At 37.1% G+C, this 27,465-nt stretch overlaps 1 protein-coding gene and 1 non-coding gene across 3 annotated transcripts in view; both read right to left on the bottom strand.

The window, feature by feature from the left end:
• The window catches only part of MTHFD2L (methylenetetrahydrofolate dehydrogenase (NADP+ dependent) 2 like), a 157,012-nt gene extending 134,852 nt beyond the window's left edge, over positions 1 to 22,160 (bottom strand). Inside the window, exons 1-3 of one of the 2 annotated variants that reach the window (XM_036276030.1) lie at positions 21,967 to 22,160; positions 6,401 to 6,585; positions 5,680 to 5,802 (exon numbers count right to left, since the gene is read on the bottom strand). In XM_036276030.1, coding sequence (XP_036131923.1) covers positions 5,680 to 5,802; positions 6,401 to 6,585; positions 21,967 to 22,109 — 451 coding nt within the window. In that variant the 5' untranslated portion in view covers positions 22,110 to 22,160. Of the gene's footprint in view, positions 1 to 5,679; positions 5,803 to 6,400; positions 6,586 to 18,893; positions 19,198 to 21,966 lie in introns of those variants that run through there. The other variant, XM_036276023.1, reaches the window with a different exon arrangement.
• LOC118622023 lies at positions 9,208 to 9,371 on the bottom strand. Its single transcript, XR_004957868.1, has one exon. It is a non-coding gene; the product is annotated as a U1 spliceosomal RNA (small nuclear RNA).
• Positions 22,161 to 27,465: the final 5,305 nt, after the last annotated feature.

Raw genomic sequence — 27,465 nt, 5'->3', positions numbered from 1 at the left:
ATATGTATATGATCAGATATATGCTTTGCAAATATTTTCTTCCAGTCTATCTTATATTTTCATTCTTTTATCAGTATCTTTTGAGGAGCATAAGTTTTATATTTTGATGAAGTCTAATTTATTACGTTCTCCTTTCATATCCACATAAAATCCAATTGTTTTCACACCACGTGCTGAAAAGCATATCATTTATGCACTAATTTATCTTACCACTTTTTCCAAAAATCAGTTGTCGAAATAGCTATGGTTCTATTTCTGGATTTTCTGTTTTTTTCCATTCACCTGTTTTTCTAATTTGGTTGCAAATACCACATGGCCTTGATCACTGTAGCTCTTAATCAGTCTTAAAATCAGGTAGTATTACTCTTCCAACTATGTCACTCATTTTCAAAGCTAATTTGACAATTCTAGATATTTTACATTTCCCTATAAAATTTACAATTTTTTAACTTCTACAAAAAAGTATGCTGGGATTTTAATTAGGACTGCCTTGAATCTACAAATCAATTTCAGGATAATTGGCAGCTTAATAATATTTAGTCTTACAATCCATGACTATAGTATATTAACACATGGGTTATTAAAAATTGTGTTATTTAGTTTATAAATATTTGGAAATTTTCCAGATATTTTCTTTCAGTAATTTTTAATTTAATTCCATTGTAGTGAGAAAACATGCTTTAGGTGCCATGAACCCTTTTAAACAATGAAAAGTTATTTTATGACCTAGAAAATGGTATCTTGGTAAATGTTCTATGTGAGTTTAGAAAAAAATGTATATTTTGTTCTTTGCTAGGAGAATGTTCTATAAAGGTCATTTAGGTCAAGTTGGATGACAATCTTCAAATCTCTATCCTTACTGATTTTTTGTATACTTGTTCTCTCAATTATTGAAAGAGAAGTACTAAAATCTATTCTTTAAATTTGTCTATTTTCCCTACAATTCTATTAGTTTTTGTGAAACGTATTTTGAAGCTTCTCTCTTAGGTATATAAATAATTAAATTAGTATTTCTTTTTAATGAACAACCTTTTTTACTACTATTGAGTGACTGTTTATCCCTGGTAATATTCACTGCTCTGAAATATATATTATCTAATAGTAGCATAATCACTTCACTTTCTTTTGATTAGTGTTAGCATGATAAGTCTTTTCCATCATCTTGATTTTAACTTCTCTGTGTCTTTATATCTGAAGTGTGTTTCTTATAAGCAGCATATAGTTGGGTCTTACATTTTATTCAATCTGACAATCTCAAATATTTAATTGGGTTATTTATAACTTTCCATTTTATATAACTAAATCTATCAACTGCTATGTGTTTTCATTGTTGTATTTTTGTGTGTGTTTTTTTTTTTTCTTTCTCCTTTAGAATAATTCAATGTTTTTACAATTCCCTTTTATCTCCTTTGTTGGCTTATTAGCTATAAATCTATCTCATTTATTTGCTTTCTACCCAAATGAGTACATGAAAACTACCTGCACATTTTGTTTAATCCTTATGCAAATCTGTCCTCCAACATCAGAATTATGATTTTAACTTTGAATTTCATTTACTTAAGATATTGCCCTAATTATAAAAAAAAATCTCAGATTTCTAATTATGAAATAATTTGAAATTCAGATTATTAACCAAATGACAGAAATTGGAATGTAATTAAATAGAATCATTTCATTTGTTCATTTACTCATTGTTTCACTGGTTCATTATAACAATCCCGAAAGACATGTACAGGAGAGGCTATCTCAGCCCACTTCCACATAGCCATCTACCCCAAAGACTAATGTATTCCATTGCATCTATAAAACATGCAGGCTGATGGCCAGGATTTGCTGAAAAAGTATCACAGAGTAGATAATAAACTACTCCTGTCCCTACCAGTTGAGTTTCAAGTAATCAAGAAATAATTGTGAATATATCCCAGTCTTTCTTTGCCAGTTCTTTTGCAGCAAATTATGTAATTTAATTTTTGAAATGATATAAACAAATAACAATGGAGTGTGAAAAGGGTTGTTATTTTTATGAAAATTAAGTTGAATGTTGTGGAAAGACTCTTGAGAACTAAAAGGAATTAGTAGTAATTTAGATAAGGGAAAGACAACTATGATAATTGGGAGACATTTTTAAAATCTAGACAAATTTTCACTCAGCTTCACCTACAACTGAAAACTATAGGCAATGAATCATAGGTATTATTAATGCTAGAATATGATACAAAATTCCAATCAGAGCATTCCAAAGAGTCTTGGACCCACCTCAAAAACTGATGAATAATGTTTTATTATTCATAGATGTTCTTTGTTATAATACAATGTTTAAGGTAAATATGCATTGTTCTTATTACTTTCTACTGTAACCAACAAACAATATGACACAAATGAGTTGGATAAAAGCCTATTTCAATCCTCTTTTTACAATAAGAAAAAAAGTAATTCATCAGTTAAATAACAGTCAGTAAATCAGAAGGTCAGATTAGAAACTCAGACTGCATATGTCCATAGCTGAACAGTATCTTCTACTAGTAAGGACATACCACTCACTATATGATTGCTCAAATAAGACCCTGGCCACTTCAGGAAGAATAGTATATTTAATACCTGGCGGTATTCTCACTGTTATCATTTTTCAACCTTACCAAAAATAAAATTTTGAATGATGATAGAAATATCATTATTAAGCAGGGAAAAGCCAAAAAAATATAGGTTACAAGGCTGGAAAACAGGTAGAACAGATGGAAAATCACTGAGATAATTCTGGGTGAGATGGTAGTTAAATGTGATGTTTAAAACATATATGATTATAATGTTCAGAGTCAGCATAATATAGGTTAATAAAGGTTAAAAAGTCAGGTTCTGGAATCAGACTGTCTGAATTTGGATCCTGGCTCCAGCATTTACTAGCAAGTAATATTGAACAATTCATTTATTTATTTATTTATTTTTGCCTTTTTATTTTATTTTATTTTATTTTATTTTTTTTTGAATTTTTTTTATTTATTTATTTTTTTGTTACAGATATTTTACCTTTTTACCCCATTGGCACCCCCCACCCCACCCCCCCTCCACCCTGTCCCCGGCTTAGTTGTCCATGTCCATTGGTCATGCATACATGCATATAAGTTCTGTGGTTTATCTCTTCCCACCCCCCCACCCCCCATCCCCTCTTCTGAGGGATGTCAGTCTGTGCCCCACTTCCATGTGTCTGGGTCTACTGTATTCCTCAGACTGTTATTGAACAATTCATTTAACCTCTGCGGTTCAGTCTCCTCATCTGTGAAATGAAGAAGATAATTCCTACTCATAAGGCTGTTTTGAAGATTAAATAAAATAATCTATATAAAGGCATAACTGCAATATAGTAAGAATACATTATTCACTAGCTAACATTGATATGCTAGTGAGGGTGCTAAGATAATGATCTAAAGTTAATAAATGTAAAGTGCATGAGACATAACAGTTTAATGTAACAAATATTAACTACTCTTATTTTGTATATTATTGCCTTTTCAGCTAATTGAAAACTGCCCTTTCTGAGAGCATCCAGATATTGTTAACCACCATGGTGCCTTTGGTTCTATGCTTCTCACCCTCTAAAATGAACAGGACTCAAGCAACTCCTTTATTGCAGATAGATCACTAGTGCCATCTAGTGGTATTGCTAACAAATTCACTGTATGAGGAATATTGCCCGCAAAGGCGTAAAATTTCTATGGATGTAAATTTAATTTTTAAGACAGACTAAATCTAATGTCATTATTTGGAAATTTGTAACATTTTATATAACTATTTGAATGCAGTAAAAATTCAAATGGTGGGAATTTCATAAACTGCACACTATAAATAGATTGCTTGGCAAATACGGTACCAAAAAGTTTGTTTTTCTTTTTTTGCATGAGCCAAACAACTTGGTTTAAACCCACTGCCAAGACTTTTTGGACAGATTTGTGATGTTAGTAAACTCCTGATATTTTCTAGACCTTAGTTTCCTATAATATAATATGCTATATGTGTTGAATTTCTTTCTAAAAGTAAATGATGAATTACTATACTAATTTTAACATGATGAATCCATTAGAAGAATTTTTCTCAGGGGAAACCTTAATGACTTGATGATTTCTAAGATCCTTTCCAACTTTATAATTTTTTAAAATGCAGCTATATTGGAATTAAAATTAGACATGAATCTTTGGTGTAATTTAATCAGCACAAAAACTATAATATCCTAAGATATTAAGTTATATTGTTGGAGAAATTAAAATATTAATACCATATAAAGATCTCAGACAAAGCATCATGCATCTTTATTTTCTGCAAGTCAAAACTTACAGAAGCACGCAAGACTACTGTAACCTATACTATACCAGCAGTCCTTGCTTGGTTCAGTTGAAAACGCACAAATTTCAGAGCCACAACTAATTAAATAACACCAGCCCTCCAGCAACACTGTTCACATGTCAGTTATCATGGCATATTGACTGTATTATAGAAGAGCTGGTGGCTCTTTGGTCCATCAATCCCTATGTAAATAACATATGTAGCATCACAAGCAGTGACCAACATGTCACTTCTTTCAAGTCCATCGATGACTAGTCACTGCATATTTGTATTCAGTTCAACCATAGACAGCAAAGCGTACTGTCTCCTTATCTCCAAGTGTAAATGCATACGACATTTCTCAAAAGTGGATAATCAACAGAGGGAATTAGCCCATGAAGAGGAAAGTGCAACAAAAAGACAAAACATGGTGTTGAAATTCGATGTGAAAAGATCTGAAAATGGTGACAATCAACCAAAGATAGGCAAAACCTAGGCCAGCGTGAAGTGCAGGTAAGAATATAAAAAACAAGCTAAAGTCGATGCAGTAGGATGCTAATTGAGTGTAAATTGGTTGTAAAAGAAACAGGTGACTCTGTAATGTTGACACTGTGCCCTCTGGAGCAACTTAGCTAGGCAGTCACAGAGGTGAACTAAGCAACATCAATGAGGAAAGTTATTGTGCCAAAAAGAATGACAATGTCCCAGAGGAAGTGACACCAGCATAAAACTTCACTTTAAAGAAACTCAGAGATATTTCACAAGTACAAAGAACAAAATGAAAGCTGATCCATACTTGGAAAGAAATATGAAAGTTCAGGTCACCAAGACATAAAAAAGATGCATGCTCCATATTATGTTATATGATGAGAAGGCAATTCTGTTCAAACTACTACTGACAAGTTTTTTGCAAAGAAATAAAATATTTTAATTCTCAATGTTTCAAATTACAGTATACTAAATAAATACTAGTTTTACTATTTTTTCATTTCCCTATATATTTATAAACCACAATAAGGAAGTTTAGGATGTTTTGAGAAAATATTTTAAAGGTCACAAAACAATTGTTCTTTTTGCCCTTTGTTTTTAAGATCACTTTGCCCGGTTTCAGCTTACACAGCCATTTTTACAGTCAAGCAGTACTATGCAGAGCAAGGACTGCATGTATTGTCAATGCCTAAATTGTTCTTTCACAATTCTCAGTCACTGAAGTGTAAGTCATTCAGAATTTTCACCTATTAAGTGCAAGTATATAGCTTGATCCCTTCTGAGCAAATTCTGTAAATTACTTGCAGTGTCATGACATACTGCTGAAAGATGTCCTTTCTCCCACCCAAACCAGACATAGAGAAAAGCATTAAATACCTGGCAGTGGCAACTGAACTAAGATGCCACTGACTCTTGGGTCCATGTTCAGCTGATCAGTTATATCCAAAAGTTCTTCCTGAGAGACATCCTTGGGTTTTAGAATGATTTCACTACAGATACCTAGAAGAAAACAAGCAGACAGTCACTTGACTAACAAAGATGTGTTCTTTTCATTAATGGTGTCTCAGTGTATAATCAGTTTTCTCTGCTCCTGTCCCACAGGAGGAAAGGCCCTTCTACAAAACTGATGCTCTAAGCATCATCAGAAGGGATTTCTCAAATAGTTACAGATGTTTTCTCATGATTCACATGCATTCTTTGGCCCAGTATTCTATGTGGCAAATTGCAGTTGTTTGTCATAAGCTACTCTAGTGAATTTGAGCACATTAAATATACCAATAACACAGGCCAAGTGTGACAGAGTGAACTGGCCAGATTTATCATCTCATTAAAGCAAATGTCATAAAAATGGGCCCATTAAGTGTAAAGTTTTCCTCTCACATCTCACCGTAGCATATGAAATCACACTGAATCAATGCAATAAGAACTTTAAAGAAAAGGAGTAAGGAATATATATATATTGGTAACCAAAAAACCTAGCATAATAATAAATGTTATTCAAATAACACTTATTTGACAATTATTATTCATAATTATTACACTTTGAAGTAAAATCAGAAACATTCTTTAGTAACAAGTACAACTAAAACATCCCCACCTACAGCAGAGGCAGCTCTGACCTTCTTCCTGACATAGGTATGGCTTGCTGGGTTATCACCCACTAAAATGATACTGAGGTGAGGTCTTCTGTTCCCAAGGGAAATCCAGGACTCCACACCCTGCCGTATTTCTTTCTGGATTTGTTTGGCCATTTCAGTTCCTGAGATAATAATGGCATCGTGTCTATGGAAAACAAAAGAATAAAAACAGTACTGACAATAAAGAACATTCAACAACATATGTTTAAGATGCAAGAGTGACTAACACATCTGTGATTCTCTGAGCATCCCAAATTTGATTTTTTTTCAAGTATATTTGACACCCAATTCTTTAGGTTCATACATATGTTTATAATTTTGTAAAAGATTCTAACTCTGCTTTTCAGTTTTAGATCTACACAATTCTCAGATTAGATCTACATTATAATCTAAGTATACATTTTTTATAACTATCATACATACATTTTTATTATCAAACCATATATTCAAGATCTGGACTATAATATTGGCTTTTTTGAAAGTTCTATTTTTTCAGCAGAGGCAGATCAGCACAGTCTACTTAAAACTGACATTCATCTTCAAAGCCTTGTGCCACGTTGTATGTGACCCCACAGTCTTGCACCCCTAAGGCTAGTCTGTCCCCTCTTCATTACTGCATCCTACAGAAGACCCTGAAGTCATGAGTTCTGTACTACACAACTCCTAATCAAGGAGAAACTTAATTCCACAGCCTTACAGCAACTCCAATGACAACAGCTGCCAGTCTTGCCATGCTTGTCACCGATTATTGTGGGGACCAGGTCAATAAGCAGTTGGCCCAGTTGTTTTCCATAGCATGGCATCATTTTCTAATAAAAATCTTTTGCCCTGTGCCCAGCCAGTGTGGCTCAGTGGATTGAGCATTGTCCCATGGACTGAGAGGTCCCGGTTCAATTCCCCATCAGGGCACATGCCCAGGTTGTGGGCTTAATCCCAGCAGGGGGCGTGCAGGAGGCAGCCAATCGATGTTTCTCTCTCACATTGATGTTTCTATCTCTCTCTCCCTTCCTCTCTCTCTAAAAAAAAAATCTTTAAAAACTTTGCACTGAACATTACTTCCTGGACGTTTTTATGCATACTTAGAAAGGTAAAAAAAATGCTATACTTTGATAGATGATGTAAATCTATCTCTGGAAAGGCACAAAGAAATGCATTATGGGAAGGCTTGCCAGCTCACCATGATGTCAAACTTAAGAACGATAAATTGTTACTCTTACTGTGTGTTTATTTCTCAAGGGTACCTGATAAAGTATAAGATGGTTCCTTCTTCCTGCTACCATGATTATTACATAAAATGCCAAATGCAGGTCAAAGAATATGGTGAAGAAGAAGGGGGAAGGAGAAGAAGAAAAGGAGGAGGAAAGAAAAATCTTATAGCACCTTGATCATTTCTAGTACCTGAACACTTTTTATTTTCTAACAAATGTCGGTGCCAATACACAAAGTGCAAACGTGCTGCTTCTCCCAAATAAGTCAGCTGCCTTCTCCATAGGCTGGTGTACACACAGGTAGGACGAGATCAAGAATACCCCATTTCAGTCTGGCCCCAGTGGCCCAAAGTGCTCATCCAAGTTCATACAATTTTCACGCAAACATATTTTTGCTAAGAAGTGATACCAAAATGTGTAGATACATTATGGGTAGATACATTAAAAATGCCTTGGAAGCCTGCTGAATTTGCAGATTCCCAGACCCCAAGACCTCACCCACAATTCACAATCCCTAGAAGATGAAACCTGAGAATCTGCATGTCTAGCAAGTTCCCACAAGTGTTCTTGTGCATGACCGTGTTTGAAAACCACTTCTTCAGTTCAACACAAAAGTACATTTTAAAAATAATCATAATCCTGAATAAATAATTCATGGAGTTAATAAACTGGTTAGACAATATAATAAAAACTAATCATTATAATTATAAGTAAACTGTACCTTTGAGTCTAATTTTGTTGACTTTTCACTAAAAATGCAATAGCTTTCAAGACATGAAAGTTCATGAAAAATTCAGTGTATCATTCTTGCTCCACTGTCCTAAATTTATAACTTTTTTGAAATACAACTGATATACAATAAACTGCACACATTTGAAGTGTGCAATTTGATGTTTTACTATATGTATGCACCTGGGAAACTATCACCACAATTAAGAAAATGAACATATCCATCACCCCCAAAAGTTTCCAGGTACCCTTTTGTAATCTTACCATTCTACATGTCCCTGCCATGTACCCCCTCTATCACCCAATAACCACTGATCTGCTTTCTGTCACTATATATTAGTTTGTATCATCATGAATTTTATAAAAGTGAAATTATGCATTATACTCTTTTTTTATCTAGCTACTTTCACTTAGCATGTATCAATAGTCATTTTTTTTATTGCTGAGTAGTTTTCTATCACATGGATATATAGAGATTTGTTTATCCATTCCACTGTTGGTGGATATTTGACTTGTTTCTAGTTTTTAGTCATGACAAATAAAGCTGTTAGAAACACTCATGTGCAAGTCATTGTATACACATATGCTTTCATTTCTCGTGAGCAAATACCTTGAGTAGAATAGCTGAAACATATGATAGGTATGTTTAAATTTTTAAGGAACCGTCAACCTGTTTTCCGAAGTGGGTGTAGCATTTTACATTTCTACAATCAGTATATGAGAGTTCCAGTTGCTCCACATACTTGCCATCACTTGGTACAGTCCGTCTTTTACATTGTAGACATAACAGTGTCTATATGTTGGTATCTCATTATACATTTTTTTTTCCTTAGGGGAGAGTGCAAACGCAGTCCCCCACTACCACAAATTGTGCATTCGAGTTTCCCACATTTGGGGAAATAGCAGGGGTCAGCACATCCAGAGAGCAAGGGATAAGCCTCGCCCTGGGAAAACCTCCTTTGTGATCATGGTATCTCCCCTGCCAGGTAAGCATATCTCATTGTACTTTTAATTTGCATTCCTATAATGAATAATGATGTTAAGCATCTTTTCATGCACTTAACATCTGCTTATCCTCTTCGTTGAATTGTGTAATTTAATTTTTAACCTATTGTTTTTCTTGTTGTTGTTTTAAGGAAAAAAAATCTTTTAATTTATCTATCTTGGTTTCCAGTCACATTTTTTATATTTCCCACATAGCATGTAAAGATCAATCATATATTTTTAAACCCCCAAAAACTGCATCTATGACAGTAACTTTTATCAAAAATTGCAATCTTGGGATAAACCTTATGAAAGTAGTTTTACTTTTCAGTTTCTTTTTTATTTTTTTAATTATTTTTATTAATTTGTTTTTGTTACAGATGTTTCTCCTTTTTCCCCTATTGACACCCTCCTCCCCATCCCCCCCAGCCCATCCCCAGCTTTGTTGTGTATGTCCATTGGTTATGCATACATGCATAAAAGTTCTGTGGTTTATCTCTTCCCCTCAGCACACTTGATTGCCCATTGTCTAATAGGTTGTTTTCTTATTATTGGAGTTTTGAGAGTTCTTCATACAGTATATCCTAGATTCAAGTTCTGTATTAGATATGTGATTTGAAATATCTTCTCCAGTCTGTGCTTTGCCTTTTCATTCTCTTAGCTGTGTCTTTGGAATATCAGTTCTGAATTTTATGTATTTCAATCAATTTTCTTTTTATGTATCATGCCTTTGATGTTGGGTATAAGGAATCTTTGCTTAACTCAGGGTCACAAAGGTTTTCTCCAGTGTTTCCTTCTAGAAGTTTTATGGGTTCAGGTTATACATTTAGTTCTATGATTTAGTTATATTCCTAGTTTGACGAGAGCTTATGTCAGAATATTATCTAATGCTTTTTCTGCATTTATTGAGATGATCATATATATTCCTAAGAATTTTTTTGGTTTTAGTCTGTTAATAGGTGAATTACATTGAATTTCAAATGTTAAAAACCGACCTTGCATTCCTGGGATAAACCTCACTTGATCACAATGTACCTATCCTTTCTAGAGATCTAAAATTGTGTTAATTTTTTTTGCATCTATGTTCATGAGAGGTATTTGTCAGTAGTTTTCATTTCTTGTAATGTCTTTGCATGATTTTATTAGGGTAATGATGCCTTCATAGAATGAGTCAGGAAGTATTCCATCCTCTTTAAGAGTTTCTGTAGAATTGGTATTATTTATTCCTTAAATGTTTGGTAGAATTCACCTGTGAAAATACTTGATCTTTGAGCTTTCTTTGTAGGAAGGTTTAAAACTACAAATTTAAATTTTTTAATGTAGAGAGGGCTACTCAGGTTACTCATTCTTTCCTTGAGTGAGTTTTTATAGCTTGTGTCTTTCTATATTCTAATAACTAGTACATAATTATAATGATAGATTAAATCAAGTTAAGGTAAATTACACTTACTTTTAAATTTAAATTTTATAGGTTTATTGGCCATGTGAAGTTCTTCTATGGAATGACTGTTCATCTCTTTTGACCATTTTTCTAATGGATTATTAATCTGTCTAATTTGTAGTAATTATTTATATTCTGGACACTAATCTTATATCAGTGTTTGAAATATATCCAGTATATAGCTTGCCTTTTGACTAATTTTATGGTTACCTTTAATGAAAAGTTCTTAACTCTAGTGTAAAATTCAACTATTTTTGTCTCTGGAGTTTTCACTTTTTGTGTGTTAAGAAAACTTCCACCATCTCTGACAAAAATTCTGTTATAGAACAATAATCTCACCGGTAATGAGACACTGGCTAAGGAATTGCCAGAAGCTTTTCAAGACTCTACAGGCTAGAGCTAAAAATCTCAGTGTTTCATTAAAACATCTATAAAGTGGTTCTGCCAAGCTCCAACTAAGAACCACTGTTAGGCCCCCATCACTCTCGGAACAGGAATCCCCGCCCTACTATTCCTGATAAGGGGTCAGCTACTTTCAATATAAAGAAATCTATGAAGTATAGGTGATCAAAAGTGGTCATGGGACATATGTTATCCATAATTGTGTACAAATAATCTATAATCTACTGATAAAATTAACAAATACTGTATATAAAAACACAATTATTCTAACTAAACTATGAAACTATTGTGACAAAGTTTATGTTGAACATAAAAATATAGTTTTTTATGGAAGAATATACTCTATCTTCAGATTTTAGAAATAAGTATTTGAAAACATATTTTGTAAAAAAGCCCTATAATTGTTGTGTTTTTTTCAATTTCTGTTAGAAATTGTTCATCAGTATATTCACAAAATAGAAGGAGGCCATGCAGGGGTGCACTTCAGATTTGAAACTTTTAAAAAACTTTTCTCTATTGATAGTAGAGAGAGAAGGGAGAGGAAGAGAGAGATAGAAACATTGATGAGCAAGAACATCGATTGGCCCTGGCCGGTTTGGCTCAGCGGTTGGAGCGTCGGCCTGCGGTACAGAGAGACCCGGGTTCAGTTTCCGCTAAGGGCACATACCTCGGTTGCAGTTTGTCCCCGGCCCTGGTTGGTCGTGCGGGTGGCAGCCACTCGATGTGTCCCTTCACATCGATGTTTCTCCCTCTCTCTCTTCCTCTCTCTCCCTCCCACTCTGTCAGAACAAAAAATGGAAAAATGTCCTCGGGTGAGGATAAAAAAAAAAAAAAAAAAAAAAAGAACATCGATTGGCCGCCTCCTGCATGCCCCACACTGGGGACCAGGCCCACAACCTGGGCATGTGCCCTGACCGCCAGACCGGGAATCGAACCAGTGACCTCTTAGTGCACGGGTCGACGCTCAACCCCTGAGCCACACCAACCGGGCTGAAACTTTTTTTTAATGAATTGCAATCAGTGAAACCAAAGCTTACAAACAGAAATGTATCCCTTTAACAACAAGGGAAGAACTGAACTAATAAAACAATGACAGTTCAAACAATATATAAGGCATTTTGAAATTCTACTGTTATGGGTCAAATTGTGTCCTCCAAAAAAGATATGTTCAAAATTAGACCCTGGTACCTGAGGTGCAATCTTATTTGGAAATAAGGTATTTGCAGGTGCAATTAAGTTATAGGATGAAGTCCAATACGACTGCTGACCTTGTAAGAGAACAGTGACACACACACAGGGAAAACTCCATGTGCAGACACTGAGGGAAGATGGCCATGTGACCACGGAGGTGGAAACTGAAGTGCTGCAGCTATAAACCAAGGAAAACCAAGGACTGCCAGCAACAAGAGTCTGGGAGAGCACGGCTCTGCAGATACCTTGATTTGGGGCTTTAAGCTTCAAAGTATGAGGACAAATTTCTGTTGTTTTAAGCCTTCCAGTTTGTGGTACTTTATTTATGGCAGCCTTAGTAAATAAATATATTTATAATCCCAATTTAAAATGTTCCAGTTTGTGGGAAGAATCTTTTGATGGAGCTCCATTTTTCAATGAATAAATTTATATTTTGTAATGTAATAGAATACTATTGAGAAGGCCTATAATTTTACTGCATCTAAATATAACAAAATATGTTTAATATCAAAAACTGGAACAACTTATTTGATGACTTTATCTTGAGTATTTGTCAAAGAAAGATACTCTAAAAGGAGACACATACTGTCCATGAAAATAATTAGACTGAAATATCTTCACATTTCAATATAAAAATAACCAAGATTGAGACTGTTCCACAGAGCAGTTTCCTTTGAGCTTATCAGGTGCTTCAGCATCTCTAGGGAAAGTACTTTTAAAACTAAAAATACTACTGTCTAAAAAAAAAAGTAATTTGCAACTCTTAAAAAAAAACCACAGTAAATTTAATTTTAAATTAAGCATAATTTTTTTCTAAAAAGTATCAGTATCAAGACAAAAATGTATTCAAGTATGTGAATTTGTACTAATTTGACATGTGTTAAAAATTAATATTCACATAATTAACAAAAAATTAAATATCAATTAAGATTAGCCCTGGTCAGTTTGGCTCAGCGGTTAGAGCAGTGGGCCATGGATCAGAGTCCTGTTCTATGTAGGTCAAGGGCACGTACCGAGGTTTTGGTTTGGTCCCCAGCCCTGGTCAGGGTCGTGCGGGAGGCAACCAATCTATGTGTTTCTCTCACACTGATGTTTCTCTCTCTCTCTCTCTCTCTCCCTCTGTCTGAAAATAAATTGAAAAATATCCTCTAGGATGATGAAAAAAATTTTTTCCAATTGTTTTAGTCTATAAGAAAGTAAACTAATTACCTTTTAAAATGTTAATTTGGAAAATGGTTTTGAAGAGAGCCCCTTTATAGGTCCACTAATATATTTGTTAGTCAAATAAATATTCTAAATAATGTCATTTTCATTAATGTCTCTTTTTAATATAAACAAAATGTGCTGGTTTGGTCAGAAAATTATAGTCACACTGCCATTAAATAGACATGAAAAGTACAGTGAAGTTGACCCTTTAGATGTCTTTCACACAATGCACCCTATCATTACTTGCTCAGGTGACATTTCCTAAAAAAGGCAGAAATGTTGCAAGGCAGGACAAGCAAGAAGGCAGAACAAGGAGCTATCCCTCTCAGTACTTTCTTCTCCCCACATTGCTGGGCTAGCACTAAATGTGGGTTTCTTAGGAAGCAACAACTCATTAGGGTAGGGGAGTGGAGTAGCAGGGCAGCCTAGTGCAGTACTAATTACTAACCCCAAGCCAGAAGTCCTGAGTGTCAGCCCTGATGCACCATTAGCAGTTATGAGGTTGGTCAAGTCACTTAACTGCGCTCAAAGGCATGCAATTTCCTCATCTATATAATGGGGATGTTTTCTGTTGACCTTCCATAAAAGGATTTGGCTAAGAGCTGATTGGTTGATTTGCAAAAGAGGCTGTCTTTCCTAGTTTCTGTTAAGTAACAGATGGAGACATATTTAGATAACCAGGAGTAATATGGAACCAGAAAGCCATCAGCATTTAGTGTTGTTTCTATGAACTTGTTTATTTACCTATATTTCCCGGAAAATAAACTATAATCATCTTAATCTATGGTTATTAGAACCAAATGAAGTGTTAATTAACTAAAGCGAAGCAGTAAACAGAAAAAAAATCACGACTTTTCTTATATACCAAAATACTCCTTCACAAAATAGTAAAATACCAAAATCTACCCAAGATTAACAGTGTATTAAATTTGAATACTTGGCATCTTGCTTCTGCACCTAGGTTGCAATCTCATTTTCAACCACAACTTTAGAGCTGCAATTGCTTTATAAGAACTGTTTTTATGACAAAACCTAAAACACTCATCAGTAAGTCAAATTTCTCTTCAGGTCCTCATGTAGTTTAATTGCTTTGTATCTTAGGGCACAATTTGGAGATTTTGAGTTAGAACAAACAACATAATAGAAATTAAACCCAAGAGAACCAGGGCAAAATTACATATGGAATAAAAGCAATCACTAGTACCAGGGAACCTTTGAAAGTAAATGAATGTTTCTAAAGTAAATGAATATTTAGGAATATTAAATTTCTGATCTTTTAAAAACATTTCATTTCACATCCTAAATACTGTACTTACACCATGAAGTAATTTTATCAGAAGTTATATTTCTGGAAATCAATAAAAAGTAAAGTAAGCTATTTTCATTATGTATGATTCTTTCTGTTATTCAAGTTTATAATTTAACTCTTTCAGGACCCTGACCTGTAAATCAGAACATCAGTAGCTACGTAAACAACATTCAGCTTCTTCAGAATTTTAGATATTAAGCTTTGTATCATGAGAACCCTTGGGCAGTCTGTTTAACCCTATGGATACCTCCCAAAACAATCTTTTATTTATTTATTTATTTTTTATCCTCACCGGAGGATATTTTTCCATTTTTTGTACAGATAGAGTGGGAGGGAGAGAAAGGAAGGGAGGGAGAGAGAAACATCGACGTGAAGGGACACATCGAGTGGCTGCCACCCGCACAACCAACCAGGGCCGGGGACAAACTGCAACCGAAGTACGTGCCCTTAGCGGGAACCGAACCCAGGTCTCTCCGGACCGCAGGTCGACGCTCCAACCGCTGAGCCAAACTGGCCAGGGCCCAAAACAATCTTTTAAGTGTTTAATATAAAATGCACAGGTTTAAAAGAACACTTTTATTGAAATATTGTGACCAAATACTTTTTTAAACAGCATTAAAAAATAGGATACAGTGGCAGGTCTAATAATGTCCATAATATCAAAGCAGTGATTCATGTATATGATGTTTTGCGATCTCTGTATCAACTCTGTGATATTAAAATATCTGTGGTTCTTATTGGCAACATGTGTACTGCTAATATTAATGTAGTATGTTACCAACATTCACAATTGAAAAAAATGCTAAATATATTCAAGATTAGTGACCACACATCTAAGTTTACGGATCCCCTAAATTCTATGCATGAAGTCCCAGGTTAAAAAAACACCTTGCAGCCCTGGTCGGTTTGGCTCAGCAGTTGGAGCATCGGCCTGCAGACCAGGTTTGGTTCCTGCTAGGGACATGTACCAAAAAAAAAAAAAAAAAAACCCTTGCATTATCTAACATAATTTTTGTAATTTATATGCAAAAGTAGCTTTCTTGATTCACAAATTCTATGAGATTTAAAGTTTTCAAAAAGAGGAAAAGCAATAGTGAGATATGCTAAGAATTATAAATTGCTTATAGATCATTCAGGTTCAAACTGTCTTCACTATATATTTACTGTGTTAACTTGGACAAATTATTTAATTTCTCTAAATCTCAACTTCCCAATCTGTTAACTGGGAATAGTAACAGTGTCTACTGTAGTAATAGTTTTATGAGGATTAAAAGATATATTGTATGTGAAAAATCTCAGCAAAGTGCTTAATAGAATAAGGGTTCATTAAATATTAATAAGAATTTATTTTTCAATAACACAACTGGGTTAAAGGCAAGATAATATTTCTTGCAAAGTTAAGCATAACTAGCCAAAAGGGGAAGGTGGGAGGTCATCTTTTTTAAACTATATATATGCTCTCATTTTAGAATTATGAATCTTTGGATTGTCTTTTAGTTCTAGGCACACTCTTTAATTAGAACAATTATACCTATGTAGAGTTCAGACCATTAAGTGAACAAATCTAATTGGTATGATGTTGACAAGATGACCTCAATCTGAGAGTAGATTATTTCATATGTTCTCAGGACTAGACATTGAATAATAGCAAGATGATTAGGTTAAGTTATAGCCAACTGATTTCATGTAATAGAATGCAGTCAATGAAATATTAACCAAAATAATGGCAACACAGAAAATGCCTATGATGTAATGTTAAGTGGAGCAGCTGGATAAGACTACTTGGATAATATTCAACCCTGAGTTCTTGGAAACAAATTTTGATTTGGATTGTATTCTGTTCTGACCAGAAAGTTTTTATCTTTTAGGTATATGTTTTGTTTTTTCTGGTCCAAACTGTACTTCTTAATAGCAAATCTCAGTTATTAGTAATCAGTAATTTATCCCATTCATTGACATTTCAAATTTCACCCAAGCTTCTATCTCTTTAAACCCCCCTCCTCTACAACTTAAGCATCTCTAAGACAAACTATTTTTCAAAATCTTCAGTGAGCTCCATGAAATCCCATGAGAGTATGTGACCAGGGAAGATTATTCATGGTTTTTTTCCTCTGCTGTTTTTAATATCCCATCAAGGTATTAACATGAAAAGATAATATAATATGAAAGCATTTGAAAGACAAAGATTCAGGTCCTTAAAGAAACTGCTAAATTACTACTAAACCCATGACTGAGTAACAAAATCTGAGATTAGTATTAGTCTCTGTTTTCCATCTACTGATCCATTTTAATCAGAAAACTTAATTTTGGACATGTTACATTAGAATATATTATCTCTGAATAGCTGGGATACAGACAAAGGTAAGATAAAAAGACACTAAATGGTGAAACATTTAAGTTCTAAACTGAAAATGACATAAGAACTGTTGGGAAATCAAAACTGTAGCCAGATAGCTATCATATCTCATTTTCATTAAATAGGTAAGGCATTAAGATGGGAAAACCAAACTATCATATTTGCTAACACAACAAAATATGACTTCGAGAAAATGCTTTTGCTAGACATTGGGACTAACTCTATCTTGGTTGAAATCAGTCTGTGGAAATTCAACTTTAGTAACGGTCCTAAATAAAGTCTGGATCCTTCCAGCCTCACACGAGGATAAAAGGATCTTTGTTGTTGTTAATTCTCACTCAAGGATATTTTTCCATTGATTTTTTATGAAGAGTGGAAGGGAGGTAGGGAGGGAGACAGAAACATTGATGTGAGAGAGACAAATCAATTGGTTGCTTCCCACATGGTCCACGCACAACCCTGACCAAGGCTACAAAACCTGCAACACAGGAGTCAAACCCTTGACCCGGAATCAAACCCCTTTGGTCTGCAGGGCAACACTCTAACCACTGAGCCAAACCAGCCAGGGCAAGGCTACAAGGACCATAAAGAAGTAATTCTTCTACAGAGATAGAAATATTAAGTAAGTACGAAAGGGGAAAATCTGAAGAAAAATGAACAGCCTTCATGATAAAAATTGGTTTTTAATTATTAAATTCAACTACCCACTTTATAAGACATTAATATTTAAATAACATAAACCATTGTCTTTTATTAAGTCTAAAAATGTAGTGTTTTTTTTTTAAATGTCAACCTAGCTGCAAAAATTATAAAGCCATTGGCAGTGAGACATAAAGAAAGGTGAGGCTTCCATAAAGAGCTGTAGGCAAACACACAAAATTTTACAAATGCTAAAAGGAATTATAGCAGGAGGAGGAAAAATATATCTTCCAAATTAATGATTTTAGAAATAATTGAGCACCAGGATAAACATGGAACAAACACTTGGGACATCCATTTAGTTACTGAAAATGAGTTCAGGTAGGATGAGCTAAAGCAGGGTTTGGAGAAGTCCCTGTTGCAGGATACCTAGAAATCTGCTTTGAGCGAGAGACATCAATTTAAATGGTCTGTGTGTGACTGCCCCTTCAAATGAGGTAGATTGCTGCCTGGCTCCAAATACTGAAAAACACTGGGCCAGATTCATGTGATATTTATAACCCAAAGACAATTTGATTTGTAAACTCCTCACACAGCAAGGCAAAACAGGAAAAATTTAATCACCAATAATTTTTTTTATTTTTAACCTTTTGGCTATTTAGGTCATTCATTTTAAGAAACAATAAGCTGCAACAAATAGAAGAGCTTATTTATTTCTTTCACACTAAATGTATTTTCTTCCAATGAATAAGAACCAATTTATCATGAATAAATAGGGGAATAAAACTCACTGTAAACCTTAAAGGAAAAACCATTGAGAGAAAAATGTTAAATGGTATTTCAAGATTTTGCAACTTTCAAATTTTGTCAAAGACCATTACTTGAAATTTCACTTGTCCAAAACAAAAACTACACTAAAACAGTATTTATGTATGTCATTATTACAGGTATCTAATTAATCAAAAATATAAAAATATAATCAAAAATACATTTTAATCATTGATTTAAAGCTCTATATAACTCAGAAACTGGTACTAAATCTTAACTGCAAACAGTCAATATCTTTCAGTGAGAGTTTATCACACTCAAAAGACAATTTTCAGTAAAAATAACACTAGGGTTCAAATTCCAACTTAATAGAAATGATGTCAGATTTAGACCACATTCACTATGAAGAACTAAAAAACTAATGTGTCACTATACATTAAAAAAATGATGACTGAGGATGGGGACAAGTGGGGAGGTAGACAGTGGCGACCTCTGGAAGATGGAATCTCTTCTCTCTGCTGGCCCTAGAAGAGAAAAGAGACACCAATAAGCATCAACACACTGTCGAAATTCCTCCCCACCAGAGACCCACCAGTCCACAGGTGTTTCTCAACCTTACAGCCATCCTCACCTTTATATGATATTCAGTGCCAAGAGGAAATCAAAACACCACCCTAGCCCTGGCCAGTTTGGCTCAGCGGTTAAAGCGTCGGCCTGCGGTCCGGAGAGACCCGGGTTCAGTTCCCGCTAAGGGCACGTACTTCGGTTGCAGTTTGTCCCCGGCCCTGGTTGGTTGTGCGGGTGGCAGCCACTCGATGTGTCCCTTCACGTCAATGTTTCTCTCTCTCTCTCCCTTCCTCTCTCTCCCTCCCACTCTATCTGTACAAAAAATGGAAAAATATCCTCGGGTGAGGATAAAACAAACAAACAAACAAAAAAAAAAAACACCACCCTATCCTAACTTAATTAGTGTTGCCTTAAAAAAAAATAAAAACTAGCCCTGGCCGGTTTGGCTCCGCAGTTAGAGCATCAGCCTGCGGACCAGAGATTCCCTGGTTCGGTTCCCGCTAAGGGCATGTAGCTTGGTTGCAGTTTGTCCCCGTATGGGTGGCAACCAGTCGATGTGTCCCTCTCTCTTCCTGTCTCTCTCTCTCCCTCCCACTCTATCTGAAGATAAAGCAAAAATGTCCTCGAGTGAGGATAAAAAAATAAAAATAAAAAAATAAATAAAAACTATAAAAAGTAGTATTTATTTTTATAGTTATAATCTGCATCAAATGGGGCTGAAAGCAACTGGGTCGAAAGTAACAGTTCTTATCTATATTAAGAATAGCTTTCCAAAATTATTGCAACTGTTTTAAATTATAAAGAGAACCAGTAATAATAATAATAATAATAAAAGATCTGAATTAGCTATGTGTGTCTGTGAAAATCAAGTAGCTACAATCAAATACTTGGGTTGTAATTGTTTTGACTCCTATCTAATGCACGTGGGGTTGTTTGCATTAAGCTGACAAAGAGAAATTAATCAACTTGTACCATTTGAACAAAGTTATCTCCATGCTGGAAATACACCCTAAAACACTAAAATTAAAAAAAAATCTAAATAAATAGATTAAATAACTATAGTAGATAATTCCTTCAATTTTGTAATGCAAATAGAATTCTACAGATTTCCTTTACCTAGGTAATGTTGTCAAGTGTCAATGAGATAACCAGAGACACACAGTCAAATTGTAAAGGAGCACTTCATTACACAGGCGGGCTGTGGGGTACCGCTTCCCCAGATGCTCAGCCCTGATTGTCCTTGCTGGTCCTCTTTCACAGACAGAAGCCCCATCCACCTTTTGCCCGCCCCTCCTCAGGAAACCGGAACAATAGTGGGTGTGACAACGATTACAGAAATCAAAATTAGCATTAATCACTGGGCTCAAGATTTGAAGTTTCCCAATTGGAAACTGCAAATCCCTCCCAACACGTGGGGCAACTATAATCTTAGGCAAAATTCCTTTACTTCTAGGGGTAATTAACCTTTTATTTAAAAAATATCAGGAAGGTCCATTGATGATAAAAATGGAGTCATTTAGCCGCCTTAGCCAAGGGAACTACATAAAGATGGAATCTAGTCGCCTTAGCCTCAGGGCTCAGGTCACTAATAAAGTTACTAATTTCAAACTGGCAAATTCTTCCAGACACTACAAGAGTTTACACAACCAGAGCTCTGAATCAGTTATTTTCTCACATATTCTTGTGGAAGATCTGGTCACTAACCGCTGCCTCCCAAGTAAACCCTACAGAAAATAATTTTTATTTCAGTTACTCAAGACTTACGTCCCAATGCATACAATGGGGACTTGATTTAAATTAAACAAGCAGTAGCTGTATTTCCACATCACTGATCATTACTTTCCTCCAGGTATTGTGCTGAGCATTGGAGGTACAAAAAGACTAGTAAGACACCATCTCAGGCCACATAAAACGGCAGTGAACGCAGCACATTATTGGAGGCCCCGAAAGTCTGGAAAGGGAAATCTCTTCTGAACTCACTGGCTTTGGGTCAAGGGAATATAATTTTAGCTCTTAGATCTGAGTTTGCAACTAGGACAAGTAAATGGCGGGCAGTGTTCCCGGGCACCCTTGTGCAGAAGAGTTAAAACCGTAGTGCTGTGTATTTCCAATGCACTGGTCAACAACAAGGTCCAAAGGGATTTAGGGAATAGATGCATCACTTCGATCTTAGGTTGAAGAGGTCTGGGAAGTGTCATACAGAAAAAGACTGAGAAATCAAGATTACTCATTAAGAACTTTAGGGCTAGAAAAGACCTATTACCACCAACAAAGGAATGCATAAATTCAAACGCTTTTAATAACCCGTGAGGAACAGCGCCCACTGCTTTGTTTAGGAATCACACTATCCAAAACAAAAACAGCCCGATGAAACCAGCGGGCCGTGCGTTTTTATGGCACCTTCAGGAGGGACTCAAGTGTCCTCGTAGATCACTCAACTGCACCAGCTGCAAAGAAGGGACGTTCTGGTGCCGCAGCGCAGGTCCGAACGCGTCCGAGTTGCCCCACTTCGGGCCAACTGGACCCGCCTGCGTGGTCCACTAGGCCAAGTTCGGAGCCCAGGCAGGCCTCGCCCCGCCCCCCGCGCGGCCACCCGGGCGCCTGGAGCCCGAGCGCGAGGGCCCGGCTCGCGACCAGCGCTCGCACCCGCCGCCCCGCCCACCGGCCGCGGCTGCCCAGCCGGAGCGCGCAGAACCCGGGACCCCAGAGTCCCGTCGTGCTCGTACCTCACGCCGCTGCTCCGAAAGCCCCGGAACGTGCGCCCGGCCGCTCCCGGCGCCCCTGCCGGAGCCACCGCGCTCCCTCCCAGCCCCGGGACTCGGCCCAGACGACTGCGGAGCAGCGAGAAGCCGCGGGCGGGCACAGTCATGGCCGCGAACCCCCGACTTCCGGACGGAGGTTCACCTCCCGCTGCCCGGGTCCTCGGCTGCAGGACGGGTCCCGCCCCCACCGGCCCGGCGGGAGAGCAGGTCCCACCCGCAGCCGGTTCCGGGGCGCCCTGCAGGGGCGGGGCCAGGAGCCAAGCTTGGAACGGGGCAGGGGGCGGGGCCGAAGGAATTCCTGGTCCGTCTGGGGCAGCTCCCGGCCCGGGGCTCCAGCCAGACGAAGTAGGGGGAGTTGCATCTGGAAGGCTGGTGGCTTCCCGCGTGGCTCGGCGAGTTGGCCTCTCTCCCTCTCCGCAGAGCTTCCAGGGGAGGACACAGGGAAGGCGATAAACTACTAAACTAGTCAGTTCAAGCAGCACGCCCCCCTTCTCCCAAGCCAGAGCCCGGACCAACAGCCTGGGAGAGGCCGCGTGGAATTTGATTCAAAGCAGGGAGGACCTTAGTGGTTCTTTTGTTTCTTATTCACTTAGTGCGACCTTTGGACACCTCGGGAGCTGGAGGAACAAAGGTGTGAGTGTGTAGAGGGAGGAGAGGGATATGGCTGAACAAGACCTTGACTTTAGGGTCTCTCTAGCTCTACCTTATCTTTTCCACTTTGGGAAGAAAAAAATGGATTTATGTCGGTGGTTTTCCAGAGTCTATGATGATCAAGTGAACACCACCTAGGAACCTGCTGTTGTGTGGTGAATTTGCAGTGAGAAAGCAAAGTAACAACAGTTCCTTTGAAAAAGTAAAAATCAGACTGATCATTTATTACACTGGGATATGTTAAATAAACTGAGCCATATTTAAAATGTTTAACTCTTTATTTAAACAAAAGTTGATTAAAATCACTCAGCATACAATCTAGCAGATAAAAAGCTGTACAAAATAAAAGTTTTATGTAGGTAGAAGGGAGCAAAAACAAGGAAGTTTTACTGGCAAAAAGCAGGTTAGTTATAGCAGTTACTTTCCTTTGGGGGATGGTGGTGGACTATCAGGCAGATCACCTAACTAGTAGCTGATTAAGTGATTCTTGATTGACTGGTTTAAGATTCTGATAGACCTGAAATGTAAGTCTTGGATTGTTGACCAGAGGCTTAGCATAAGCCACTCCATTTTGGGCATATTGTCTTGTTTTTTTAGCAGATAGCAGACACAGATAAGACTTAGGTAAAACCAGCTGCAAAGTTTAAGGAAACACGATTTCTCCCAAGGTCAGGCTGCAGCTGTGAAGCATCACAATCCCTTTGACCACTGCTTTCTTACTTAGACCCTTGTTCTCTAAAATCATAGACTGTCAGAAAATTTGCTGTTTAAAATCATATGAATAAGAAGGAAACATACTACTCTTGTCTGCATGATGAAGTGAATTTGACAGAAAGAAGTAGCTTTTATTTCGGCCTAGGTATAGAGCTTCAGATGAGGGATTTCTAGACACACTTCACATCTATTTTAACGTGATCAATTCCAAGGAAAGAGGCCCTGGGCTCACTTTGCAATTCAACCTGATGCTGGCCTCTTACACACAGCCCTTTTTTGCTTTGAGCCTACCAAAACATTGTTTCTTTTCAATTTGACTTAAACTCTACCCTTCTCCAAATCCTATAATAACCCCATATATCTCCTTTTAATTGATGAGATACTTCTGGGTTCCTCTGATATGCAGTCTCCCTCAATAAGGAGCCAGTTATCCTAACCTTGTCTTCCTATAGGTTTGTCCCTGGTGGTTGGGATCTAATTAGGCTCAGACAGCAGCCAGGAATGATTATTCTCAAGGAGGGATTCCTGCCCAGAAGTAGTTATCACTCTAGAAAAGTAGGCAATATTCTGTGCTCTCTGTCGGATAGAGGAAGGTATGCCCTCCATGAGGTACAGTACCACATACTCCACTTCTTTGGCACCTCCCTTATAACTAGAATAGTACTGGGCAAAGAATGGGTATTCAGTAATTTCTTGAAAATTAATTAATTATTAAGGTTTATAAGGAATCCATTTACACCACCACATTTCAAAACACAACTCATCAATTCAAAGCTTTCTTTGGCTTTGCAAGATATATGTACCTGTCTCATAGGAAGCTGTGTTGATCACTGCTCTTCCTTATCCTCTGTCTCATGCTAGTACCTTGCCAGCTTCTGCTTTCTCTCTCTTCACATGTAAATAGTATATACTCCTACTGATGAGCAACCTAAGTTATAGTCTACCCAAACATAACAAACTTTCGCTGTTTCTGAGTAACTCATTAAAGTCATCTTGAGGGAAGAGCCTGCATCAGGTAAGGTAAAGATCACTGCCCTCTGTCATCTGAAATTGGCCCCACCAGCAAGTCTACCGACTGCCTAATCTTAGTGTCTGTTCTATAGCCTTATCCCCAGAGCCTAGCCTCATCAGTAGCACACACAAAGTTCTCACTAAACATCTTTTAAATCAGTGGTTCTCAACCTTCCTAATGCCGTGATCGTTTAACACAGTTCCTCATGTTGTGGCGATCCCTAACCATAAAATTTTTGTTGCTACTTCATAACTGTAATTTTGCCACTGTTATGTCTTAGGCGACCCCTGTGAAAGGGTCGTTCAACCCCCAAAGAGGTCACGACCCACAGGTTGGGAACCACTGTTTTAAATGAATAAATGGGTGATTGAATGATGTAAACCTAGACTCGGCGGGAATGGAATAAAATGCCCAAGAACTCCAAGAGTCGCCTCTGAGGAGATTTTGACAGAGCTGCTATTCCCGTCCACAGGTGTAGAGTGGTAGTTAAACCTTCCCCGGAGATTTTAAGTACACCAGAAAATGTATATGGTGGTGCCAGGTTTTAGGTGACTATAAATTTTCTGACACATGTTGGTTTTCTTTTCGGTTAATAAAATACCCCTCCAGAACATTATGCATACTATTCTTACAAATGGGGAAGTTATTGTCAGTCAACTGGGTTGTGCCATGAGACATTTTCTCCAGGTTTCTAGATGATGCCTGTCCAACAGAATTGTAATTGCCCTGAAGGCTAATCTGGATCATCTCTGGACAAGAATGACATTGACATTTTTGGTTGTTTAACAACAATAAATATATATATTAATGTTGGTTCTTATGAATCTAAAGTATTTCAGAAAACATGAAATGTTTTTTAATCTGCCTGGAGGAATTGTTTGAAGACATTGAAAACTTTTGCCAAGACATTGAATATGAAAGATTATAACCCTATAACCAAAAACAGTTCCATTTCGTTTCAAAGCTATAAATCAGATTTTCTTATATTTTTCATTTCTTAGTTAATTTTAGCTGAAAACATAAGCTTAATTCTGGCCACTACCTCATCAACACTAATCACTAGGGAAATGTAAGTCAAAATCATAGTGACCTCACACCCTTTTGAATGGTTATTATAAAAAAAGTAATAATAATAATAAGGAGCTTCTAGTCTAAGATGGTGGCATATGAAGACCCTGAACTCACCTTCTCCCGGGAACACATGGAATGTACAACTACAGACAGAACAATTCCTCCAAAGAAGAACTGAGAGCTGACTGAATAGCTTCTGCACAACGATGAGAGAGACCACACAGAAACAGATCTCCCTGCAGCCTGTTCCAGCTTTAGCTTCTAGCCTTGTGACTTGTTCCCAGTATTCCCCTCAATTTGCACCCTACCCATCACTAGTTACAGCTCCTGCCAGACTTCCTGTAGACCATACCCACTTCTACTACAGCCCCAGTATCTTACCTCTGAGAATGTCTACAACTTGAACCTGCTCCAGCTTCAGCTCCAGGTCCCAGTGTGGCTTACCCCCAGGACTACCCAAGGCTTGAGACCACTCCAGCTACAATTCCAATGGGTCTGCCAAGGCAGTAAAATGCAGCTTAACCTCAGACTTCCTTTGACCCGCCCCTACTCCAGCTATAGCTCCAGGCCCTGGTAAGGCTTGCCCCCTGGGCCTCTGTGTAGTGCATGCATGCTCTAGCTCCAGCTGGCCTGCCCAAAACACCCTGCATGTACAGGGTGCAAGGAGTAGTTCCTACGCAAGGTCACTCCTTCAAGACTGGAAGGGTTGTTGTTTTGCCTACTTTACAGTAACAAACACAGAGAGACAGCCAAAATGAGGAAACAGAGAACTATGTACCAAATGAAGGACTATGTCAAAACTCTAGGAAAAGAACAAAATGAAACAGAAACAAGAAATCTATCAGAAAAAAGTTCAAAACACTGGTTATAAGGATGCTCAATGCGCTCAGGAGAAGGATAGATGAATTCAGTGAGAACTTCAACAATGAGATAGGAAACATTAAGAAAGGAGATAGAAAACATAGAAAAAGAAGCAGTCATCCCTGGCCGGTGTGGCTCCATTGGTTGGGTGTTGTCTGGGCACCAAGAGGTTGCCAGTTGCTAGTTCGATTCCTGGTCCAGAACACATGCCCAGATTGCAGGTTCAATCCCCAGTAGAGGGCATGTAGGAGGCAGCCAATCTATGTTCACTCTCACATTGATATTTCTCTCTCTCTCTCTCCCTCTCTCTAAAAAAAAATAATAATACAATAACTAAAATGAAGAATACATTCAATGGAATCAGCATCAGATTAGATGAAGCAGAGAATTAAATCAGCAATTTTGAAGACAAGATAGCAGAAAACACCCTATCAGAAAAGCAAAAAGAAAAAAGAATTTTTAAAATCAGGATAATGTAAGGAACCTCTGAGACAACATCAAGAATACAAACATTCAAATCATAAGGGTCCCAGAAGGATAAGAGAGAGAGAAAGGGACAGAAAACTATTTTTTAAAATAATGTCTAAAATCTTCCCCAACCTGGTGAAGGAAACAGACATCTAGGTCTATGAAGCACAGAGAGTCCCACACAAAATGAGCTCAAAGAGATCCACAGCAAGACACATCATAATTAAAATGTCAACAACTAAATCAACAAAGATTTGTTTTTAAACTTTGGTGTTAGAAACAAACAGAAACAAATAAAGTAAACTAAATGGGTAACAACCATATTAAAGTGCAAGAGAAAGAATCCAAGTAACTTTTAGCTTCAGTACTTTCACCCCTCAGTCTGAAGGTAAAGGGACCAAAAAAATTGCAAAGAAAACTCACATTTGACTTAATAATTCAGTAGGTTTATTGTTAGCAATTGTGTGGGTATAGTAATTCTGAAACAAGTTTACGTGTATGGTAGAATTGAGCAAAGAAATAAATATATTGATTTTTTGGGGAGCCAAGTTTCTCATGATGACAGAAAGAAGCTACAAATATAAAATAGTAAAGGCAAGAATGATATCAAATGGCTATTTTCCCCAGTCTGTCCACTGAAAGGACATGAGCAATGACACTTCAGTAGCAATGAGCACACCCAGCTT

Source organism: Molossus molossus, unplaced genomic scaffold (genome assembly GCF_014108415.1).
Source record: "Molossus molossus isolate mMolMol1 unplaced genomic scaffold, mMolMol1.p scaffold_m16_p_1, whole genome shotgun sequence".
Lineage (NCBI taxonomy): Eukaryota > Metazoa > Chordata > Mammalia > Chiroptera > Molossidae > Molossus > Molossus molossus.
The sequence above is the reverse complement of the archived record's forward strand: the minus strand, read 5'-3'. Positions and strand labels throughout refer to the sequence as shown.